This window comes from Podarcis gaigeae (genome assembly GCF_964106915.1).
Source record: "Podarcis gaigeae genome assembly, chromosome: 13".
NCBI lineage: Eukaryota > Metazoa > Chordata > Lepidosauria > Squamata > Lacertidae > Podarcis > Podarcis gaigeae.
In genome coordinates this window covers 23847925-23874264 of record NC_139689.1, presented here as the reverse complement: position 1 = coordinate 23874264, position 26340 = coordinate 23847925, and the positions used below count along the sequence as shown (strand labels likewise).

General features: G+C 39.4%; 1 protein-coding gene across 1 annotated transcript in view; it reads right to left on the bottom strand.

Annotated features, from left to right (window-relative positions):
* Nucleotides 1–264: 264 nt before the first annotated feature.
* The window catches only part of LOC310829558 (vomeronasal type-2 receptor 26-like), a gene marked incomplete at both ends in the record, with an annotated part of 87470 nt that continues 61394 nt past the window's right edge, over nucleotides 265–26340 (bottom strand). Inside the window, 4 exons of the mRNA XM_083708183.1 lie at nucleotides 265–1166; nucleotides 2489–2615; nucleotides 2943–3170; nucleotides 3465–4319. Coding sequence (XP_083564309.1) covers nucleotides 265–1166; nucleotides 2489–2615; nucleotides 2943–3170; nucleotides 3465–4319 — 2112 coding nt within the window. The remainder of the gene's footprint in view (nucleotides 1167–2488; nucleotides 2616–2942; nucleotides 3171–3464; nucleotides 4320–26340) is intronic.

Genomic DNA, 26340 nt, shown 5'->3' with positions numbered 1-26340 from the left:
TGAGCAAAACCAATGTGATTTTTGGATTCAGCGCATCAGATTCGTCCTAAATCAGCTGAAAAAACACAGACAACAAATTTGTTCTTGACCAGTGTAATAGATAGATGATAGATAGATAGATAGATAGATAGATAGATAGATAGATAGATGATAGATAGATAGATGATAGATGATAGATAGATAGATAGATAGATAGATGATAGATATAGATAGAAATAGATGATAGATAGATTTGGAGCAGAATGAAGAAATAGATATATGCTTTCATTTTATTTTCCTTATTAATTGCTCCTTGTTGTTTAGCTCAGGTCTCAAAATAATGACATAACATTTAGGAGAAAAAATGCAGCACAGTAACCCAGAACTGGAAGACAAGATGGAGAAGATTTCCACAGCTACCATGTATTTCCCTTTGGTGCTTAGGTAGGTTGGAACAAAGGATAACCATACACTGCAAAACACCAACATGCTGAAAGTGATAAATTTGGTTTCATTGAAACTGTCAGGTAATTTTCTAGCCAGGAAAGCCACAATGAGGCTGACGATGGCCAGGAAACCCATATAGCCCAAGACACAATAAAACATGGTAGCTGAACCTTCATTACATTCTAGTATGATTTCTGCCTTTGCTGAGTGCATGTCTTTGTCTGGGAAAGGAGGGGAAGTACTTAACCAAAGAGTACATATGGCAACTTGAAGAAAGGAGCAGGAAAGGATGATAGAATTTGTCAACCTTTTCCCTATCCATTTTCTCATTTTTGAACCTGGCTTGGTTGCCATAAATGCCATAACCACGGTGATGGTTTTTGCCAAAATGCTGGAAAGGGCCACAGAGAATATGAAAGCAAACAGTGATTGTCTGAGAAGGCAGATCACATTTCCAGGCTTCCCAATAAAGAGTAAGGAGCTGAGGAAGCAAAGGAGGAGGGAGATGAGCAGGATGTAGGTGAGGGTCCGGTTGTTGGCTTTAACTATTGGGGTATCTTTGTGCTTCATAAAAATTCCAAGAACTAAAACAGTGATCAAGGAAAAAGCAATAGTCAAGATTGCTAAGATGATCCCTAAATCTTCTTTGTAAGAGAGGAAACTTAGAACTTTAACAATGCATTTAGTTTGGCCCTTGTTTGGATATTGGTCTTCTGGACATTTGATACAGGCATCCATATCTGAAAAAAGTGAAGAGTGTTGAAGAAGTTGACCAATTTCTTTCCAAAGCAGTCAGTTCTGAGAGCAAGGGATAGTTCTCCATTTGTGTTATTATAGTTATTTGAATCACTCTAGGAGAAAGGACTTCCATATTTCCACAGGATGACAAGGTTGTCATAAATCATAATTTTAAACACTCTTGCAGTACTTTGTAGTTTTAACAATATGCTTGCTAAAACTCCTATCTGTAGTTTTAACAAGCATATTTTTGTTGGTGGCAGTCTGCCCCCATAAACACTCTAGCCTCAACATTTTACAACACCTGTAGCATCTACTGAACTTCTGTTAGCCCCACATTGGAATAGCTATATATTGAGTTTACTAGTGCATAAATAATTGGGGTCATATTATTCCTATCCAAGAAAATTGATAATTAAAATATCAGCTGCAAATTTTCAAGCTACCAGAGTTGGACCCAGGAGCACCCCTAAATGACAAACCTATTATTTCAGAGTGAGCCATCCAGAATACAGAATAGACCAATCTCCCATATATGGGAATCACCTACATACAGTGCTTTGTTCTTCCCAGGGTTCAATCTCACTTTATGGACTGTCATCACTTTGCCAAGGAAATAGTTCAGATCATATACAGCTTATCCTGAATTAGACTTTATGGAGAAATACAGCTGTGTGTCATTAGCATACTGATGACACTTTGCCCAAAGTCCTAATTACCAGTCCTAGCAGCTTCATGGGCCTCAACACTGGGGACAAGGACACCATAGAACAAGGACCATGCTGTTATCGGGACATAACTCTTTAGGTAGGTTAGAGATACTCCTCCATCTGCCCCACCACACCTTCTTCACCATATTCCCAAGATGATAATATTCATGTCCAGAAAGTAGTCATTATAGGGTCTAAGGTGGGCTTCGACAGAAATGGATGCACCACCATAGGTTTAAGGTCAATTGCAACAATTCCATCACACAGAGACATGTTCACCCCACCTGAGATCCATCTAGTCAACCCTCTGTCTAATTGTCCTTCATCAGCTAGGAAGGACACATACCAAGTGAGCAAGCTGCTCATCACATCATTGCAAGGGTTCACAACATCAGGCCACATACACTGAAATGCTTATCCAATATTTGATCCTATGGGTTGCAACAACAATGTATTTTTTAATGCATTATTACATTTATATACTCCCTTTCACCCTATAAAATTTGTATTGCAAACTACTTTTTAAAGTATTCAGGGCATGTGCATTCTCCAAATATAACCATTATGTTGTGTTATGAAAATGTTTTGGTATCACTATACATTGTGCCTCTTACCCTTCTTGACAGAGATCATCCCTTCTGGACACTGAATACAATCATAGCAACAAAATTTCTCTCCCTCTTTCTTCTTCCTGCTATAGCCAGGGCAACAGTTGTCATTGCATACAGAAACAGGCAGCACCTAAGTGGAATCATAAATGGAAGATGAGCAATAAGAGATTAGCTTTCCTCATTCATCAGTCAACTACCATCTGATTTGAATCATGTGATAGGGGAATGAGGACAAAGCATTTGGCACAGCTTTGTATCACTCTTCCCACTGCTTGGGAGATAAATGTGTGCAGTGGGGAGCCATCTGAATGAATGTCTACCTGCATCAGCCATGACTGCTCTGTGCATGTTCCAGAATTCAACATGAATAGAGAAGGCTGTCCACTACAGCAAATTAGTTCCTTGGTGTTTTCTAGGAACTACAGTATAAACTCAAGTATTTGCTGGTAAATTTCACCTGATTAAAACTTGGATGCCATTCAATTTGGTCATCATGAATGGTTAATTCCTTGCCAGAAGGAGCCTGAGGTTCCAGTCTTCCAACTTTTACTCTAACAACAGATCCATTGGGGAACATCAACCAGTTTGTAACATCAAAACCTGCAACTATTTCTCGATTACTGTCAAAGCGCACAATGTCTCCAGCACTGTTATTAAATAAGATGCTCTTAAGAAAATGATGGATCTATGTTAAAAGAGGAACAAAAGATGGAGTTACTTTTGAAATTATTTCAGGGAGCTTCACAAATGTATGTCATATTTGAACAGTAGATGTAATGATTTGCTCCCTCTGTCTGCCATGTCCATCCATTTGATTCCAAGGATGGCCATTGGTTTTAAAACACTAGAGTCTTACCTCTAACCAAAAAGAAATCTGCATGCATTTTAATGTAACTGATTTATGCAAACTTACACTTCCTTCTCCCTCTGGTTCCAAAGCTAGGCTACTTTTTAAACAAAAGTATTGATGTGTATTTACCTGCCACGGTTGCATGTTCCGAAATGTCCATCTCTCTCCCAATCTTCTGTGTTTGGAGTTCAGTTTGTATATGGCCTGCAAAGCATGTGCCACAGCATAGACAGCATTGTAGACATTGTAGCTGTGGCCAGTCATGTGCATTTCAAACAGAATGCCAGGAAGGCTCTCCAGTGTCTCCTCTCCAGTACAGATGTTCTTCTCCTCTTCCTCCTGCTCCTTAGAGGCTTTGAATGAACAAGTAAATGCCTGTTCCCAGAAGTCCTTTATAAAACCATCTTTTTTGGCCCAGAAAGGTTTTAACATCTGAATGAACTTTTGGAATCCTAATAGCTTATTTGCATGAACTGTAAAGGATATGGAACCATGGAAAGTCTGTATTTCCCAATTCTTCTGAACAGACAGTGATGCAAAATCCCAGTGGGATGTAATAATCCATACTTTACCCAGAGGTGGATATTCCATTAAGGGTGCTACAAGTAGCATTAATCTCAAAACCTGAAAGGACGGAGGCTCTCCATAAATAAAAAATACTCTGGGGTTTTGCTCAAAGACAATTGCATAATTTACTGAATGCTGTAAACCATAGTCCACCATCTCATCCACATAATTCCATTTTGGTATTCTTACTATGAATGCATAACAGATGCCATTCTGGGAAAGCATTGGCACAATTGCCTGTAAAAACCTGTCTCCTTTGTCATCATCCACAGCCACGAGCCCAATCCATGTCCATCCAAAATGCTGAAGTAACCGTGCAACTCCTATATGCTGGTAGGTTTCATCTGGGACCATCTGGTACAAAAATGGAAATAGAAGTTTTGTACCTTGTTGTGGCAAAAATGATCCATAGGTCAGCTGAAATCAAATGCATAAGCGTTTTTTTAAAGGATGACAAGATCATTCTTAATTATTGAATCACAGAGGTGCAGGAGTTATTTGGGTCATGTGAGAAGGACCACACTCTCTCCACTTAGCCTATTCTGATGCACACTAAATCCACAAAGTTTTTTCAAACTTCCCTTAAATGGGTTATTATCCATTTTAGATTCATTACCCTTCTCTGAACCCATTTCCTGAAATAAAGATTCTGTACCAGAGAGGTGAAATCTCCATATCCCCATGCACACAGCTTACTTGTGGAGTCTTTTGGGTTGCTGAAATGATGGCAATATTGGCAGAGATTTCAGAGATGCATCCTCCAATGAGAGCTATCAGATTGTTCTGATTGTCACAAATGAAGTTGGGGACAAACCTATGTTGTGTGGAGTGAAGGTTCAGGGTAGCTTTATACGTCATTCTTGCAGTGTAGTAACTATTGAGGATGTGGAATCCTAGAGATATATTTGATAAGATGTTGGGATTCTCATTGATCTCTTTGACAGCAAATGCTAAGGCCAGTATATGCTGGTAGTTCTTTGGCACAGATCTGTAATAAGAGTAACAGCTGTTTAATAAAATTACAACTTTTTTTTGTATTCTTCGTCCTTGCTCATCTGCAGGCACCCAAGCCACTTTTGTGACACTAGAAAGTAAATAAAGAACAGCATTCATTAATAATAATGGTCTGCACATATTAAAAATTGGGTGAGAGATAAATAATATTGCCTTACATGGGTTCGTTAATCAAGATCTGTGTGGGCTGTTCCGTGAAACTGAGATGGTTATAGAGGAAGACAACCTGAGAAACAATGACACCAATGATAAGATTTCCTGGCTGGTAAAATTCATGAGGAATAGGGACTGGATCATCCAATATGCTGCAGTTAATAGAATGTGTCTTACATACGGAATGACACAGCAGTGCAAGCAGCAACACGATCACTAGCATGATCCTGGTGAGAAAATTTTGCCTCCAAACATAGATTCCCATGCTTCCAAATGCAGCATTGCATGTAACAGTTAGTAGTTTTGCTACATCGTTGAATGCTGAATGATATTGTTGCTAAACAGGTTTACCACATGTCTAGTTAGGGAATCAGTGCTCCGAGATCCTGGTTGTATGTTTAGAAATATCATCTTATCTGTCTGTGTCCCCAAACACTGCATTTCTTGTATATCCTCATTTCATTGTGTAAAGAGGAGTGTTTGAAATCAACATACAGATATCTTTATGCATCATGAGCAAAGAAACCAAAACTGTAACTTTAACCCTCAATCTGTATTTCAAAGGAATGGAATGTACATGTTATTATTTCCAAAGCCCAGCCTATCCCTAGATCAAATTTAGAGTAACACAAGGGTTTTATAGTTCTCTTCAAATGCTGACCATTGATCTTGCTTACAGGCTCTGGAATCTCCAGTGGGCCAGAGGATAGAAAGCAGTAATTTTCTGAGTGATAAGAATAATTATTATTTCACCAATGTGCTGTTGGCCTTTGAGGTTGCATCATTCTTGACTAGGAAGTTATTCCCCCCCCCCCTAAATTTTGCTGCTATACTTCTTTGAGAGATTATATGTAGCACATAGCTGAGTAAGTGCAGGACTACAATTCAGTTCCCTCGTGATTCCTATTTCACATAATGTGAATGGACTCTCCTACCTTGGAGGTTTTTATGCAGAGGTTGGATGGCCATCTACCATGGATGCTTTAGCTGAGATTCCTGCATTGCAGGAGGTTGGACTGGATGACCCTTGGGTCCCTTCCAACACTATGATTCTATGATTGTGTGAATGCTGCAGTTTAAAATCACAGCCTGAGGAATTTTATCATGTTTATGGCTCCATGTTCTTTAACAAATCCCTTTCCAATTTTGTTTGTCCTACTTATTGTTAATATTATGACAATTATTAATTTGCCTTAGTAAAACATATTTGGCTATACAGTACTATCATGATTTGATTTTCCTGACTGGGCAGGGTGACCTGAAGGTGTGGATTGTTAAATTGATCTCCTTTTCGTGATCTTAGGGGTAAAGCAACCTTCCCTCTTTGCAAATTTGGTGGAGATGTTAAGTTTTCTCCTGACATAGGCTATAGGACTTAGGAGGGGGGGGAGTTCTGTCCAACATACGTTGCTCTTCTGTTGAAACCTTAACTGATGTGCAGAATGCAGTGCTGACCCAGAAAATTGAGACAATTAATCATGAGTGCCCTCACCCACTTAGCACAGCTTAAACATTTTGAGAGCATTCCCCAGAACTGAAAATTATGAAGTGAACTGAGAGACTGTTTAGAGACCCTGACACACACCTGGAGTTTATATTATATATGATTTTTTTATTATTATTATTAATTGGATTTATATGCCACCTTTCTGTTGAGGCACCCGAAGTGGTGAGCAATTTGAACATTAAAACAGACACATTATATAAGCTGAAGATTGACAGAGTCCTTGCATGCCAACTGGGAGCTGATGATATAGGTGCTTCTTGCTTCCGCCTTGCCTCATGGCACACAGTTCTTTAGCCGTCCCAGGGAAGTTGGGGTGGGACCTGCGTCAAAAGTTATGAAAAGTAAGGTGGTATGCTAGGGGGTTTATGGTGATAGGACAGGAGATAAGCTAGCCACCCTTTGTTTCCAATTGTTATAAATGGTCTGTGTGAATTTATTGAGGTGCTTTAACTTCAATCTAAATTTATGCTTCAATAATGGAAAAGCAGAAAATGGAACACCCTCATTTCTTTTAGATTCTAATCCCATTCCGTCTGGAAAATTAGGAATAGATTTTCTGACATCCAAAGTAGAATTGTTTGAAACAGAAAGCTTACTTTTGGAAAAATAATCATTTTGGTGACATTAATCTATCTATGATAGAAAAACTCTCTTTTTTTCTGGCACTGAATATCATTGAGTATCATCTGCCAAACTAGGCTGTCTTTATCCTTTCTAGTAATTTGGATGTCAGGCTTGGGTCTCTCCCACACACACAAAATGACTCCGGCAGTTAATTATTTCAGATTTATTTGTCAATTAAGAAGCCTCAGTTGGAGTTCAGCTAATTTCAGTCCTCCTCTGATGACACAGTTGCTGGAACTGAGGTCTGCCCCCTTTTCCCCCAACAGGAAAAACGCCACCTTCTCTTCCTGTTAGTTTTGTGCTTCTCAGTTAATCTCATGAGTCCACGAGATCGGGGAGATTGCACTCTCACTATTTCTGTCGGTATCACTATCTGACCTTTGTAGCTGTATTTCTGCATTTGTGCCTCTTTGTGTACAAATGTCAAATTCCTGTGGCTGACTGATTCTCCCCACTCTCACCTCCAAGTAGAGTTAACCTAGTAGTATCTTTTCTGTGAGGGATCAAGGGGCTAAAACACAAGTTCTACAACCTTTGTAGGGAAAAGAAACTTGTTCACTATGATAGCAATGTCTTCTATATGAACAATTATAGGGGATGGAACACAGGTAGTGTTCCTCTCTCATTTGGGAAAGAGCTCTCAACTGCTACCCAGGGCAGCCCACCCATGAAGTGCCATCTCAGGTAGCAGAAGCCCATGAGGCAGTGCCCCTGTGGATGCCCAAACTCCACCACTGTCACCGCCACTGGCAGAGAAGCAGAGCCAGTATTGGCACCAATTTCCGATGAGATCTCATGAGATTTTACCAAACTCTTGCGAGATCACACAGGGAGTGAGATATCTCATGACATGTTGGTGAGATCTTATGAGATCTTACAGGAAATAGGTGCCGATGCTGGCCAAGGAGGTGACAGAACAGGTCGAATGGCAGAACCAGCAGCACTTCCCATTTTACCTCAAGTAGTGAAATGGGATGCACCACCCATGATGCTAAATAACTGTACACTAGGCACCAAAGCTAGATATTTCTCCTCAGAAATCAAGTAGCAGTCACCCAGAGTGCGGAGCGACTGGACTAGTAGAATGAAGTTGGACAGGCACTTTGGGTGACATGGGTCTGTCTCAGCTCTACTTGCAAGAATTCTCTGAGGGATTCTTGCTTAAACAAGTGCCTATGCAGTACTTGCCAACTCCAATGAAAATATATACAGGAGTAGAAAGAAGAAGTGGACATAATAACACTCATGACAATGTTATCCATATAGCTTGTTTTCTCTAGATCTATTATACTATTCATTCTCTCAGTTATTCAGCTGGACTCTAACACAATGATGTAGCATTTAGAGGAAAAGATGCAACCCAAAAGGCCAGAATGTGATGATTTAATGCAAATGACTTATACAGCAAAGTAAATATATGTATATTCAGGAGCAAAATGTAGTTGTGGACATAAGTTTTCATTTTATGTTCCTTATTAATTGCTCCCTGTTATTCAGTTCAGGCCTCAGTGCAATGATGTAGCATTTAAGGAAAAAGATGCAGCCCAGTAACCCAGCACTGGATGATAAGATGGAGAATATTTCCAACTTGAAGTGTGATGCATCCATCTCCACTGATGTTGCAAGGATTTCCTTAATGTTTCCTTAATCAAGCCCAAATGCCTTAATAACTATAAGCTACAATGTTATCATATATGTTTCATTTCGTTTTCCTTATTAGTTGCTCCCTCTTATTCAGTTCAGGTCTCAGTACAATGATGTAGCATTTAGGGAAAAAGATGCAACCCAGTAAGCCAGCACTGGATGATAAGATGGAGAATATTTCCACAGCCACCATGTATTTTCCTTTGGTGCTCAAGTAGGTTGGAACAAAAGTCAGCCAAACACTGCAAAACAACAACATGCTGAAAGTGATAAATTTAGCCTCGTTGAAACTGTCAGGTAACTTTCTGGCCAGGAAAGCCATAATAAAGCTAATAAGGGCCAGGAAACCCATATAGCCCAAGACACAATAAAACATGGTAGCTGAACCTTCATTACATTCTAGTATGATTTCTGCCTTTGCTGAGTGCATGTCTTTGTCTGGGAAAGGAGGGGAAGTACTTAACCAAAGAGTACATGTGGCAACTTGAAGAAAGGAGCAGGAAAAGATGATAGAATTTGTCAACCTTTTCCCTATCCATTTTCTCATTTTTGAACCTGGCTTGGTTGCCATAAATGCCATAACCACGGTGATGGTTTTTGCCAAAATGCTGGAAAGGGCCACAGAGAATATGAAAGCAAACAGTGATTGTCTGAGAAGGCAGATCACATTTCCAGGCTGTCCAATAAAGAGTAAGGAGCTGAGGAAGCAAAGAAGGAGGGAGATGAGCAGGATGTAGGTAAGGGTCCGGTTGTTGGCTTTAACTATTGGGGTCTCTTTGTGCTTCATAAAAATTCCAAGAACTAAAACAGTGATCAAGGAAAAAGCAATAGTCAAGATGGCTAAGATGATCCCTAAATCTAATTTGTATGACAAATAGGTTAGAACCTTGTGAATGCATCGAGTTTTGTCCTTGTTTGGGTATTGGTCTTCTGGACATTTCACACAGGCATCCATATCTGAAAAATGAAAAAGAATGGTTCAAATATTTCTATAGGTTGACATACATAATTATAGAAATTACAAATTCCAATAATCCATTTAGTGTAAAGCTTGCTGTTGATGGCTTTTTCTTCCTCTTTTTAAAAAGTGAGTCAGAAATTCTTGTTGATGTACTCCAAATAATCAAGAGATCAACTAGTAAAGTACAATCAATAAAGTAAACCACAGTAGTGGTTTTTTGAGGTGAAGCAGCCAGAACTCTACACAGTATTTCAAATACAGTCACACCAAATATTTGTATGATAACACTTTGGTATCTGCAGTTTATTGTGAAACCCTTTCCCCATCTATTCTGGAAAAGTGTGACATCTATCTGAAGCATAATAGCTGAACAAAAGCAACTGAAGTTTAAAAGTAGCTCTGCTTGTTTAGAAGCCTGTAACATCCATTAGAATTAGTATAATTATTCCTAGGGTAACTTTTTCCTAATAGAACATTGCCTCCCGATAAATCTTTTGTTTTATCAGCTTTGTTATGTTAAATAAGTCTTCCGTATTTGTTCAACTCCAAAAATCTAAGATTTTCCTCATACAAAATCCAAAAGATAACCTGTGGTGGTTAAAAATATATTTATAGGAGTCATATGGAGTCAGGGTTTGCCACAATTGGTGGAAGTGGTGAGATTACGCTTCATTTGTTATGATTCAGGTATATGTTACAGGTTTCTAGACAAGATGGAAAATGCTCAGCTTATTTGGAATTATTTTACTCCAGTTCCTTAAGTTAAAGTAGTTGCATGTTACAGCTTAATAATTTGGTTCTTAAACAAGCTCCATACACAACTTCCTTCACAGCTAAATACTTTGGTTCTTAAACAAGGTGGTATTTTCTGTCAGTTACCCAACCTTTTAACAATTACACTCCTGAGGCACTTCAAATAGTATCACAGATCCAGGGGATCACCACACCCCCTCTTAACTGGTTTGGGAGTCTTTTTCTAGACGATCTTTCCAATCCCAACTTGGATGGCTTTAAAAGTGAATTGGAGAAATTGATGAAGATTAGGAGTATCAATGATTACTACAGTTGGAGACAGTGTGCTTCTGAATACCAACTGCTGGAAATGACTGGAATGAGGAGTGCTCTTGTGCTTGGGTCGTACATCTCAAATCAAATACGGTAAATTTACAAAAGATGAATGATATCACATTACATAATTGTCTCTTACCCTTCTGGCCAGATATCATTCCTTCTGGGCATGGAGCACAGTCATAACAGCAAAATTTCTCTCCCTCCTTCTTTTTCCTACTATAGCCAGGATAGCAGTTGTCATTGCACATGGAAACGGGCAGCACCTGAACATAATAGTATAAAACTGGGATTAGTGCTCTTCATTCATTCAGCTCTTTGATGAGACTTACGTTGGTAGAACCAGTTGGCCCGACTTCCCCTTCCATGCTTTTGCCATTAATTGAGGCTGAATGTCTCAATAGAAGCCTTCCTTTCTGAATATTTACTCAAGTCCACCCTGTTGGCTCAGCGTGTGGTTTAGAACTCTACAATGTGTAAACTGAAACACAGCCAAAACTTGCCCTTCTCCACATTTTGTGAAGTTCTCCAACTAAATAATGTGCACCAAAATGCATAACTGTTAAAGTGCACAATAATATAGAGTACGGAAAATGTACATAAATGTGTATATTAGTGGAAATAGCATACAAATATGCATACAAAATGTTTATACTACAAGAAATATATAGTAAAATGTATATATGTAATATTGTTAGCTTGCATAATCTAGCAGCTAAAAAGCAAAGAACAATGACAAAGTGACCCAAACTTCACTTTCTGGTATGTCTCACCTGATTAAAGCTTGGATGCCACACAATCTGGTCATCATGAATGGTTAACTCTTTGCCTGGAGGAGCCTGAGGGTCCAATTTTCCCATTTTTACTCTTACCACAGAACCATTGGGAAACATCGCCCAGTTTGTGACATCAAAACCTGTAACCAATTCTCCATTTTCATCAAAGCACACATTGTCTCCAGCACTATTATTGAATATGATGCGCCTTAGAAAATGATGGACCTAGATTGAAAGAGGAAATGAATAGAGACAACATAGTCCTAAAATTATTTCAGCGAGCTTCCCAAAAACCTTATAGTTGTCATCACTACAAGCTGATCTATGTAGGCGCCCAATCTGAGAGCAATTATATCCACAAGAAATGGACACAAAGCAAGCTAGTGTAAATTAAGCTGGTGTAAAGTTATACCAGCTTAATTTACACTAGTAGTAGCACTGCTGCTGCTACTTAAGCATGGTAGAACGAAAGGAAGCCTTTCAAACTGTGTTTTATGCTGAATTCCCAAGTCATGTGACAGAGCTGAGTCATCATAGGATCCTGCCTATGTCCCCACTTTCTCCTACCCCTGTCCTGTCCTCAGCATGCCCCACCTTTGGACTTAAAGAAGCTTCTAAGTCAGCTGAGCCCCCATGAACAAGTCGTGATGGTGTATCTTTAGCTGAGCTGCGGCTGGGGACTTATCACTGGTTTAGCCTGATTGAGCTAGAAATCAGTTGACCTTGCTGGCAATATGCCACATGCTAAACTGCTTATCCTAATTGAGATTGCCCACCTAATCTGTATTTTATGATGTGACTGACAGTGTTTTTCCAAAGAAAAAGAATTCCACAAACTCCATTTTAATGGAGTTGAATTGTGCATTTATAGTTATTTTTAAGCCTCTGTCTCAAACACAAGTCTGCTTTATGGTTTTTTATATACTTTAAAAGTATTGATTTGTTATTACCTGCCATGATTGCATGTTTGGAAATGTCAGTTTGCCCCTTTCTTCCAATCCTCTGTATTTGGAGTTGGATTTGTATATGGCCTGCAAAGCATGTGCCACAGCATAGACAGCATTGTAGACATTGTAGCTGTGGCCAATCATGTCCATTTCAAACAGAATTCCAGGAAGGCTCTCCAGCTTCTCTTTGCCAGTGCAGGTTTCATTTTCATTTCCCTCCTCTGATTCATCCGACATTTTAAATAAACAGTTGAATACCTGTTTCCAGAACTCCTGGATAAAACCATCTCCTTTGGTCCCAAAAGGGCTCAGCATCTGAATGAACCTTTGGAATCCTAATGGCTGATTTGAGTGAACTGTGAGGGATATGGAACCATGAAATGTTTGTATCTCCCAATTCTTCTGTATAGACAGTGATGCAAAGTCCCAGTGGGATGTAACTATCCATACTTTCCCCAGAGGTGGAAATCCTAGTATGGGTGCTACTAATAGCAACATTCTCAAAACCTGAAAGCATGGAGGTTCTCCATAAATAAAGAACACAGTTGGGTTTTCTTCAAAGACCATTGCATAGGTTCCTAAATGCTGTAAAGCAAAGTCTATCATCTCATCCACATAATTCCATTTTGGTATTCTTACTATGTAGGCATAACAGATGCCATTCTGAGAAAGCTCCACATCCACCTGATTATATAACCGTCTAGCCCACATTTCTCTCATTCAGTACTTAAACTATCATGGTGAACACTGTCAGAGAGCTTGCTGAAACTAAGATGGTGTACCACAGTTGTGAAACCTCCACACCGTCATGCATACAGCTTACCTGTGGAGTCTTGTGGGTTGCTGAAACAATGGCCATATTTGCAGAGATTTCAGAGATGCATCCCCCAATGAGAGCTATCAGATTGTTTTGCCTGTCACATTTGAAGTTTGGGACAAACCTATGTTCTGTGGAGAGCAGGCTCAGGGTGGCCTTATAGGTCATCCTTGCAGTGTAGTAGCTATTGAGGATATGAAACCCCAGAGAGATATTTGATAAGATGTTGGGATTCTCATTGATCTCTTTTACAGCAAATGCTAAGGCCAGGATGTGCTGGTAGTTCTTTGGCACTGAACTGTAAGAACAGTAGCAACTGTTTAATAAAACAACTGCCAGAATAAAATATATCTACAGGTTTCCAAGATTGAACTGCAGTTTATAACTGCCCAATATTATATACTGAAGTACAAAAATATGCAGCTGGCACTGTGGGTTAAACCACAGAGACTAGGACTTGCTGATCAGGTCGGCGGTTTGAATCCTTGCCACGGGGTGAGCTCCCGTTGCTTGGTCCCAGCTCCTGCCAACCTAGCAGTTCGAAAGCACATCCAAGTGCAAGTAGATAAATAGGTACCACTCCAGCAGGAAGGTAAACGGCATTTCCATGTGCTGCTCTGGTTTGCCAGAAGCAGCTTAGTCATGCTGGCCACATGACCTGGAAGCTGTACGCCGGCTCCCTCGGCCAATAAAGCGAGATGAGCGCCGCAACCCCAGAGTGAGTCACGACTGGACCTAATGGTCAGGGGTCCCTTTACCTTTTTTCAAAAATAAGACACCCTCCATTGTGCTAACGAGATAAATGTGCCTACAGTTCTATGACTTTTTAAATGCCTAATAAAGTTTGTCCTTCAGTTTTGGAATCCACTCTTTTCCAAGAAGAACATTGTAAAAAACCGAATCTAGGCAGCCAATATGTAAACTATGATGTGCCTCCCATATTTCTAGAGGAAAATAAAAAACAACAAAAACAGATGTAGTATGATAATCTTTGGTCAGTTGCTTAACCATGCAAAATGAACATGGAAATTCCATGTTACTCATCTGCACATTTTCAAGTTGTAGGTGTATTTTATAACCATACATGGAAATAAAAAGAAAACAAAATTAGATTCAGATATACCCACTATGAGTTGAAAAACTAAATGTTTCAAATGTTCTGAGATCATTTTATTGGAGTTACCCCCTTTGGATATGAAAACAATAACAGAAACAGCAAGACCCAATCAGAAGTGTGTCCTGTTCAAGCTATGGTGTGCTTCCTATTGTTTAAGAACCAATCAAAAGAATATAGATATGGATATAGATGATATAGATATAGGTACTGTTATAGTTTTCCATTAGCAGTTTAACTAAGCAAGCACAAGGACACACATTTTTATTTCACGAACTCATTTTTATCATTGAGAATCTCGGTTTCAACAGGTTCTATGAAATACAAAATAAACAAATAGATGGAGTAGCTCAAGTAATTTATAATGGACCATGGATATTCTCTGAAGTTTGAAACACATTAATGCAAATGAAGAGCATCTGCCATAAGTTATACAAGATAATATATTGCAGGTGGGAAATACAATGAAAGCCCCCCCCCCCGAACCGTTAGACTGTTTCATTGTACCTGAGAATCACTAACTACCTTTCTTTAAGGAAAAAAGAAAAAGGCAATGATTGTATTTATTCTGCACATGTTTAATTTTTAATATCTGCTGTATAGTTCAGTCAGGTAGAACATGAGACTCTTAATCCCAGGGTCATGGGTTCAAGCTCACATTGGGCAGAAGATGCCTGCATTGCAGGGGGTTGGACTAGATGGCCCTCATGGTCCCTTCCAACTCTACAGTTCTATTATTCTAAATTAAAAAGTATGAACAACAAATAGGGACAAGTTTTTGTTTGTAAATATATACACATAGTCTGTGAGAGGGTCAGATTTGCTTTCTGGCTCTATTGTCTCCTGTATATCGAATCAATAAGCCTATGTTTGTCCCTGGCTGGATCTAGACACATCAAAGAAGCATTTCAGTTTAAAGCATTGGAAAGTAAAACATGGAAAACAGGTGGAGAAAAATGGGACTCCATGTCACCATCTCGTGGCACAATGTTATATTGTACATACAATGCATATAAATCGCTTTTTCATTACCAGTCTAGCTGAGTCCCCTGTATAATGTGAGGGAGTCAGCTCTCCAAATTATATATGTTAAAACAAAAAGAATAAGAAAGATGTTTATTTCTCTAAAATATTATAATATGAAACATAACGTTAAAAATTCCTGTCGTCTGAAAGGGCAAGCGAGGGGCAGAGATTGAGGCCAAGGATGAGTGACAACAAAATGTGGAAAGAACAACAATGTGTGTTGTCACTCTTTGTGGGAAGGAAGTGCATTCTTGAACTCTTCCAAGGAGTGCAACAAAACTGTTCTTAAAAAGAATAGGACTTTTAGCAGTTTGGAAATAACTTTAAAATATGGGGTGAACAAATGGCTAAAAAGAAGATAAATGCTCATTGTCAGATAACCACTCATCAAGCAAATCAGAAAAAATGCTCAATAAATAGATTGCACCAGTAGCAAAACAAAAATGCATGTGATCCATTCATTTCTATAAGTTATCTGGAGGAAACACGCTAGTAGTTTATTATGCCCAACAAGATAACGTAGAAGGCAATGTACACACATATTAAAAAGCCAAGTGCCGCGTCTCTTATCTCAAAAGCTCAATGAAGCACAGCATTCATTAAAGATGTGTTCTGAATAATTATAATTCATATATACAATAATTCAAATTGTGTGATAAATATTGATTCCTTACATAGGTTCGTCAATCATTATCTGGGTAGGCTGCTCCATGAAAGAGAGGATGTTATAGAGAAAGAAGACCTGAGAAACAATCTCACCAATGACAATGTCTCCTGGCTGGTAAAATTCATGGGGAATAGGTAGGGGATCATCATGTATACTGCAGTTAATAGAATGCATCTTGCATACTGTATGACACAGTAATATAAGCAGCAACATCACCACCAGCAAGATACTGTTGGTAAAATGTCCCTTCAAAAACTGTGTTCCCATGATTCCAGTATTCAGTCTGGCTGTTTTCAGCTTTCCTACAGCCTTCAGTGAATGGTGGATGATATTGTTGCTACACAGATTTACAGCATGGCAGTTTAGGGAATCTGTGTGCCAGTATCCTGCTACTTTATTTCATTTTGTCTCTTGCCAGTAATTTCCCTTTAACATTGTGTCTTCTTTATCTCTTCCATTTATCCTCTAAGGATGAGTGATGATTTTTTGTTTTTTTATCTATAAACAACTTCCTACTTTTCTCTGCAGGTCAGGTGTTAGTAATTTTGTTCTGGTGAGCAAAGGAACCAAAATGTAAACTTGTGAATTCTTAGCCTGTTTCCTGCAGATAATGTTATGCAAATTACAGGGCATGCGTGTTATTTTATATTGGTCAATGAGCTTCAGTTTTACACAGTAAGAATCTCGGAAGTAGAAAATAAACTGGGCCAGCAGGAGAATGTATGAGGAACAGGGATACTCACGGTATACTTCTTTTTGTTAAAGATCATGGTGGAATCATCTGGTGGACACACACCCCAACATTTAAAGAGAAAGTGGTTATGCAAAAGAAGGAATATACCATACATATCCCTAGGTCAACTTCTGAATGACACAAGAGTTTTATAGGTTTGTTTTTTAAGAAAATAGGCTTATTGTTGATTTTTCGTATAGGCTCTGGGCGTCCATGGTGACAGAAGACAGAGAACAGTAATTATGACAATAATAGGAATGATTATAATTTCTTAAGTGTATTTTTGGCCTTTGAAGTGGCATCATTTAATACAAAGCTCCAAGGATGTCATCCCCCCCCCCCCCGAATCTTGCAACTATTTTTTCTTCTGTGAGAAATATCAATTAGTAAGTGGCACTTAGCCTGATGGTTCCAGGATGCCTCTGCCCAGAATTAGAGTTATGTTCACCCACATATAATTAATATTCAGTATAATGTGAATGCCCTGGTTCAGAGTCTCACCCTGGGGCATTTGAGATTTAATTTCATCAAAATGGAAGTTACATCTTGTTCAACAAATCACTTTCCAGAATTATTTTTCTCTATTATTTTTTATTAATGATTTATAATAAAATTGAATGCTGCAATATTATCAATGCGGTTTTCTATCTGGGAAGGGAGTGTTTGAACTGAACATTGTATCAATACCCATCTCCTGTTAAGATCACCTTCCCCTAAATTTTAGGCAAATAGAAGACTTCCCACTCAGCATGTTGTGGTCTTGTTAAGATGGTTCACTTTCAGAGGCTTTTATATCTGAATAATTTGTAGAGAGCTTGATTTTCCCCCTTCCAGCTGATACAACCAACTTTTCTGTCAAAATGCTAAACAATGTATGGAATGGAATGATGACCTGGGCAGTTGACACAGTTGCTTCTGACACCCTCTTCTGGAGCTAATAAAGTTCTGTGCTATATCCTGGAGAAGAAAGCAATGAAACAAGCTGGGAGACATTTTGAGCATATGTAGAGTAAGAATCCCAAAGAATTAATCAGAATTCAATGTGATTTTTGACTCAGTGATAAAAGTGAATAATTTTGTTTTCTCTGCCTCTATTGCATCGTATGTATACTATCCAATTGATTTTTTGGGGATGGTTTGGAATCTATTACATGCTGGTACAAGGAGGGAGGGGGTTGAATCTCTTGGGAGCTGGCTGTTACATATCTGTTAGGCTATAGCTTTGTGTTTGCTTCATGGTTTTTTTCCTGCTGGTCTAAGCATGAAAAGCACCCCCCCCAAAAAAAAATCTACACAAAGTTTCAAACAGCTTCTGCAGAAGAGACACAGTATAGTGTCATCATTCTGATAGATCATGGCTGTTCTCCTTTCCACAATTATGTAGGGTTGAACTTGGGTTTCAACAGATGGATAAAATAAACTATTTGCTGATTTGTCCAGATAAGATTTTTAATCCCCTATTCTTTATTGTTCCTCACATTGATTCCCCAAAGATTGTAATTTCAAACTTTTATGCTATAAACTTTTATGTTGTAGAAGTCTTTAAACTTTATACAGTGGTACCTCAGGTTAAGAATTTAACTCGTTCTGGAGGTCTGTTCTTAACCTGAAACTGTTCTTAACCTGAAGCACCACTTTAGCTAATGGGGCCTCCTGTTCCTGCTGCGCTGCTGCTGCACGATTTCTGCTTTCATCCTGAAGCAACGTTCTTAACCCGAAGTAATATTTCTGGGTTAGAGGAGCCTGTAACCTGAAGCAAATGTAAACTGAAGCATATGTAACCTGAGGTACCACTGTAGATTCATATTGCATGGGTTTAGTGTAATGCCTTGCCTTTGCACTCTGTTATTCATTGATCTGACCAAACTGCAGGAGGCAGTGGAAGACAGAAGTGCCTGGCGTGCTCTGGTCCATGGGGTCACGAAGAGTCGGACACGACTAAACAACTAAACAACAACAACAACATTCATTGTGAAGGCATTGGGCTATATACAATAAATTGAATTTCATATGGAACTGCATATAGAGCATTTCAGACATTGTAGCTGTGGCTAAGCATGTTCATTTCAAGCAGAATTCCAGGAAGGCTCTCCAGCTTCTCCTCCCTAGTACAGGTTTTCTCTATTTCCTTAAATAGGTTTAGGAAACAGCTGGCTGCTTGTTCCCAGAAGGCCTGAATAAAACCATGTTCTTCTGCCTTAATTCTCTCTCTCTCTTTTCAAATAATTTTTATTGATTTTCTTTTCTCATAACAATTATTCAATATCATCATTTAACATCCATTTTCTAGTCCCCCCCCCGTTGACTTCCCCGAACTTCCATTTCTGGTTTGTTACACCAAATGTTACATTCTGCTGTTTATACATAATGTTCTGTTATCACTAATTATATTTATGTTCTCTGTAAATAAAGTTGTAAATGTTTATTTAAATCCTGTCAACAAGTCCACTTTTTTTGTCTTTTTTCTGCATGTATGTTGTAAAGGGTTCTCATTTTTTCCAAAAGTCACTATTGTACTTTTCAAGCGGTTCGTCCATTAATATTGCCAGTTCTGCATCGTTCATCAATTTTTCTTGCCATTGTTCTTTAGATGGTATTTCTCCAGTCTTCCAATTTTGTGGTATTAGGATTCTTCCTGCTGTAGTGACGTACATGAATAATGTCTTATTTTTCTTTGGCATAAATGCCTTAATTCTCTAAGCTACAATTTTATCATATATGTTTCATTTGGTTTTCCTTATTAGTTGCTCCCTCTTATTCAGTTCAGGCCTCAGTACAATGATGTAGCATTTAGGGAAAAAGATGCAACCCAGTAAGCCAGCATTGGATGCTAAGATGGAGAAGATCTCCACAGCCACCATGTATTTTCCTTTGGTGCTCAAGTAGGTTGGAACAAAAGTCAGCCAAACACTGCAAAACACCAACATGCTGAAAGTGATAAATTTGGCCTCATTGAAACTGTCTGGCAACTTCCTGGCTAGGAAAGCCAAAATGAAGCTGACAATGGCCAAGGAACCCATGTAGCCTATGACACAGTAGAACATGATAGCTGAACCCTCATTACATTCCAGTAGCATTTCTCCTGTCACTGAGTGCATGTCCATATCTGGGAATGGAGGGAAAGTACATAACCAAAGAGAACAAATGCCAGCTTGAAGAAAGGAGCCAGAGAGGACAATGGAATTTGCCATTCTCTTCCCCACCCATTTTCTGATTTTGGATCCTGGCTGGGTTGCCATGAATGCCAGAACCACAGTGATGGTTTTTGCCAAAGTGCTGGAAAGGGCAACAGAGAAGATGATGCCAAAGGCTGTTTGTCGGAGAAGGCAGATGAACTTTCCAGGCTGTCCAATGAAGAGTAAGGAGCAGAGGAAGCAAAGAAGGAGAGAGATGAGAAGGATGTAGGTGAGGGTCCTGTTGTTAGCTTTGACTATGGGAGTGTCCTTGTGCTTCACGAAAATTCCAAGTATGAAAGTTGTGATAAAGGCGAAGGAAATGGCTGAGATAGCTAAAGTAATCCCTAATGTTTCTTTGTAAGAGAGGTAGCTTACAGCTTTGGGAATGCATTGAGTTTGGTCCATATTGGGATACTGGTCTTCTGGACATTTGACACAGGCATCCATATCTGAAAATAGTAAAGAGCTACTTTAAATACTTCCAGAAGTTGATCACCTATTTAAAGGGGTCATAAGTGAGAATGAATTTCTAGGAAAAAGGGGTCCCTTAATTTCAAAATTCTTGATTATAATTTCATCTCAGGAAAAGAATACCATATGAAACTTCTCAACCATCTATGCTGTGCTGTGAGAATTATAATAATACTCACTTATCTGATTTATAGGGATAATTTAAGTGAATCACTTTAAAGACCAAAGAAGTAATTTTCATATGGAATTTTGCATTTATTGTTGTTTTTCTTTTTATTCTACTAATAATCTGTTGCTATTTTGGGTTGTACTATTTTTATAGGGTATGGTTTGAAGGTGCAATTCATAGCCATCCTGTTAAAGTGACTGATGACTGATTCAACTTTCTCACTGTTTGGAATCTCTATGTACATTGCCTTGAGTTCTCTTCTGATTACAGAAGACAGTCAGCATTACAAAAAGAGCCATGACTTTTTGCCACCTGAAGCAAAATGGGACAGAGTCGCCCCAACCACACCACCATTCCACACCACTGCTGGAATGTCCCCTGTCATGGAACTTGGCATGAGCCAGGGCATTCAACAAGGAATTACTGCTCATCTGCTTCACACCAGGGTGGGGAAGATGTGCAGTCACACTGTATGCACTCCCTTTGAAGGAATGGTTCACATCTTGGGGGAACTTCAGGTTCCTTTGTTGTTGCTTGAGGCTCAGAGGGGTTCAGTGGCTTGGAGTGCCTTCCATCAGCTTTGGCTGGTGAGCCAGCTGCGCCCTTATCTGGACTGGGATAGCGCAACAATTTGACTCATGAAAAACTTATCATGGGAAGCACTTCTGCAAGCACTGTGTCTTTCATGGTGTAAATTACTATGAAAACACGAAGAGCTTCTGGGCAGCTGTGCGCTAACTCCTACATCATAATGCTCTCTACTTTTCACAGTTTGGCCACTGATGGAGGTCTCCTAATCTATCCATACATTAAGATTTGTTGGCATTCCATTTTTAGGGATATGATTAGCTGGGACCCAGGAGATGGTCTCAGCAGTTATGGAACTCCCTGGCAAATAGGGTCGATTTTGACTCCTTAAATTTTGATAGGCATTTGCACTATCACATTTCTCTTGTTCTTTTTTGGTACCTTACATTTGTGTTCATTGATTAATTTTATTTTTACATTTATATGCTCCCTTTCACCCAAGGAGCTGTAAAACCAACAATAAACTGTGAGGAGATATCCCCCCTGCCCCCAACAAATATAATATGAATTTTGTTATATATTCTTACATTCATATCCCATTTTTATTACACTGTGGAATAAAAGGTTGTATATGTAGGGTCCCCAGTCTGTCTTCCATCCATTTACTGCTCAGACCCAGAACTGCTTAGCTTCATCAAAGTAGTGTAGTGGTTAAGAGCAGTAGTCTCGTAATCTGGAGAACCGGGTTCGAGTCTCCACTCCTCCACATGCAGCTGCTGGGTGACCTTGGGCCAGTCACACTTCCTTGAAGTCTCTCAGCCCCACTCACCTCACAGAGTGTTTGTTGTGGGGGAGGAAGGGAAAGGAGAATGTTAGCCTCTTTGAGACTCCTTAAAGGGAGTGAAAGGCGGGATATCAAATCCAAACTCTTCTTTCTTCTTCTTCTTCTTCTTCTTCTTCTTCTTCTTCTTCTTCTTCTTCTTCTTCTTCTTCTTCTATATGTGCCTTAAGAGTCAAGATATCCTTCCATATGATGCCATTTATATTATATCTCCTACCTTTCTGGTTAGAGATCATCCCTTCTGCACATGGAGCACAATCATAGCAGCAAAATTTTTCTCCCTCCTTCTTTTTCCTGCTGTAGCCAGGGTAGCAGTTGTCATTGCACACAGAAACAGGCAGCACCTACACATACAAATAACATGGAGATTAGCAATATTTTTTACTCTTCCATCGTTCACTTCCCATCTGATTTGAATCATGTGAGGGGCAGAGTGAGGAATTATGAACACCAGAATCCTCTTCCAGCTTGAAATGAAATGGGGGAGGAGAGGATTACTGAATTCCTTGGCTGACAGATCCTTTGCATTCTCCTTCTCCAGCTTCCAAAGAATTCTCTTAATATGGTATTCTACATTTATTTCACAAATATGTACATTATATACAGTTTTGGATTGATATTTTCCCCATTTACATCCTCAAGTGTTCACTGCTTTATATACTTAAAAGTTAGCTAACCTGTCTTACCTGGTTAAAAATTGGATGCCATAGAATTTGGTCATCATTTATTCTTAACTCTTTTCCTAAAGGAGCCTGAGAATCCAGTCTTCCAACTTTTGCTCTAACCAGTGAGCCATTGGGAAAAATCAACCAGTTTGTTACATCAAAACATGCAACTAATTCTCCATTGTCATCAAAGTGCACAGAATCTCCAACACTGTTATTGAACGCGATGTGCCTTAGAAAGGAATGTACCTTTCAAAGAGAATATATGCAGAGATGTCACTAGGTCTTGAAATTCATCCTGTGTGCATTACTAATTTTTCAACAGTAAGTCGTTCTCATTAAATAACTCTATATTAGGGCAATTATATGTGACAGTGCTTATTCGAAACAAAACAAGACGGGAGCCAAACAAAATGTTGCTAGAAATGAATTATGCAAATTTACAGCTCCTTTTACTCTGGACCAAAAGGTTGATAGCAATTACCTTCCATGATTGCATGTATGGAAATCCCAGTTTCGCCCCTTCTATAATCCTTCTACTCTTGGAGCTGCTTTTCTTTATCGCATGCAAAGCATGTGCCACAATGTAGACGGCATTGTAAACATTGTAGCTGTGGCCAGTCATGTCCATTTCAAACAAAATTCCAGGAAGGCCCTCCAGCTTCTCGTCCTCAGTGCAAGCTTTGTTGTTTTCCTCGTCTTGCTGTCCTTTAGAGATTTTGAATGAGCAGCTGAAGGCCTGCTCCCAGAAGAACTGGATAAAACCATCACCTTTTGCCCACAATGGCCTTAACTTGTGAATGAAATTGTGGAAACCTAATAACCGACTTGAGTGAACTGTGAAGGATAAAGAACCATGAAAGGCTTGCATATCCCAATCTTTCTGTACAGAGTGTGATGCAAAATCCCAATGGGATGTAACAACCCACACTTTACTCAGAGGTGGCAGTGAGAAGAAAGGTGCAGAAAACAGCAGCATTCTCAAAACCTGAAAGGATGGAGGCTCCCCATAAATAAAGAATACACTAGGATTTCCCGTATTGGAGTTTCCCTGAAAGATATGTGCATAGCTTTCAAAACGCTGCAAAGCAAATTCTATCATCTCATCTACATAATTCCATTTGGGTATTCTTATGACGAAGGCATAACAAATACCATGAATGGAAAGCAATGGCATCATTGTTTGTAAAAATCTGTCTCCTCGATCATCATCTACAGCCCAAAGCCCAATCCAAGTCCATCTGAAATACTGAAGTAACCGCACAACACCCAAGTGCTGGTAGGCTTCATTGGGGACCATCTGGTATAGAAATGGGAATAAACTTTGGGCACCTTGTAGTGGCAAAAATGATCCATATGTCAGCTGAAATGAAAATTACAAGAAGAGAAGAGAATTTTAAACCATACACTTGTAGGAGGTCCTGTATGTCTCCTTGAAGGCCCAATGTGATGATCTCCCCAGTAATTGGTTTCACCATGACCTAACCTGAATCACTTGTCTCAGGCAACATGTCTCTTCTTCTAAATATTTCATTTACTGCTGCATGCCTGTCCAACTTCTACCATGCCAAATGAACTTCACCTGTATGTCGCAGAGCACTCTTTGGTTAGAATGGTGCCCTGAAAGGGCATGGAACACTGCCATGCTCCTAGAGCTCTCACATCAATTATCACTCCTGCTAGCTTAAGTTGTAATAGCAGACTAAACAACAGTGACCCAGAATGAAGCTGGCAACATTGGGAGAGACATTAAAGGTAAAGGTAAAGGTAAAGGTACCCCTGCCCGTACGGGCCAGTCTTGCCAGACTCTGGGGTTGTGCGCCCATCTCACTCAAGAGGCCAGGGGCCAGCGCTGTCCGGAGACACTTCCGGGTCACGTGGCCAGCGTGACATCGCTGCTCTGGCGAGCCAGAGCCGCACACGGAAACGCCGTTTACCTTCCCGCTGGTAAGCGGTCCCTATTTATCTACTTGCACCCGGAGGTGCTTTCGAACTGCTAGGTTGGCAGGCGCTGGGACCGAGCAGCGGGAGCGCACCCCGCCGCAGGGATTCGAACCGCCGACCTTTCGATCTGCAAGTCCTAGGCACTGAGGCTTTAACCCACAGCGCCACCTGCGTCCCCCTGGGAGAGACATTAGGCTTCCACAAAATCTGGGGTCTTCAGGAGGCCAATTTTCACATTACATAGCAAAATGTCACCAAACATGGACATGCGATTGACAAACTCTAATGAGATTTAGAGTAGTTTCTCTGTAGTACTGGGAATAAGTAGAGAAAGAAGAGAAATAAAATTCAGTTCGCATTTAAGCAAGGATCCACATAATGCTTATTTTCCAAAGAACCTGAGAACAAAAAACAAAGTTTTTGAAATTTGCCATTCTTTTATTTTAGCAATGAAATTGTTCACGTGAGTGATATGTGCTAAAATGCATATGCAAAGGTACAGTATGCACTAAAATGCATACACTAGTGAAAATTATATAATATGCATTATAGAAGAGAATGTTTTGCAAAAAAGTTTACATTAGGAACATTGCAACCAAGCATGTGTATCAGGAGAAATCCACAGGAAAATGTTCATGGGAAATTTATTGAAAGGGTTGCTGAAATCAAGATAGTGTACAGCAGTTGTGAGAGCTCCATTCACACATGAAAACTGCTTACCTGTGGAGTCTTGTGGGTTGCTGAAACAATGGCCATATTAGCAGAGATTTCAGAGATGCACCCTCCAATGAGAGCTATCAGATTGTTCTGGTTGTCACACTTGAAGTTAGGGACAAACCTATGTCGTGTTGACAAAAGGCTTAAGATAGCTTTAAAGGTCATCCTTGCAGTGTAGTAGCTATTGAGGATGTGGAGTCCCAGAGAGATATTTGGTAAGATGTTGGGATTCTCATTGATCTCTTTGACAGCAAATGCAAAGGCCAGGATATGCTGGTAGTTCTTAGGCACTGAACTGTAATCAGAGTTGAAGTCTGTTTAATAAAATAAGTACTGTAGTGACAATAAGACAGCATTTCAACACATCACCATCAGTTAACTAAGTGTGTAAGACTGAGGGGTAGTTTAGCTTAAAATTATACAATATAATATTGAAATACACAACTATAAGCATCATATGTTCTATCACAAATGGTATATCAAATGTTCAATATGAATAAATCATTCTCTGCACATATTGTACTCCCTCATGTTTCCCACAGCAGCAGCAGCAACCACCAGCCCAAGCAATGGGGCTTCAGCATGATGTGCTTGGTTGTTTGTTTTTGTCACATCAATAGGGTCATGGAGGAAAGCTTATCAATGGTCTGTGAACAACAATATAATGTAGAATGTAACATATCTATCAACAATTTCCAACTGTTACTGGGAAACCACATTTATCACACCAAAAGTAAATAAATCACAGTAATTCTTGATAACGCATTCTCAGTAATTATGAACTGAACATATTACAAATTGAGAGAGGGAAGAAGTAAGGTCTTACATGGGTTCATCAGTGATGGTTTGTGTACGCTGTTCCAGGAAAGAGAGGCT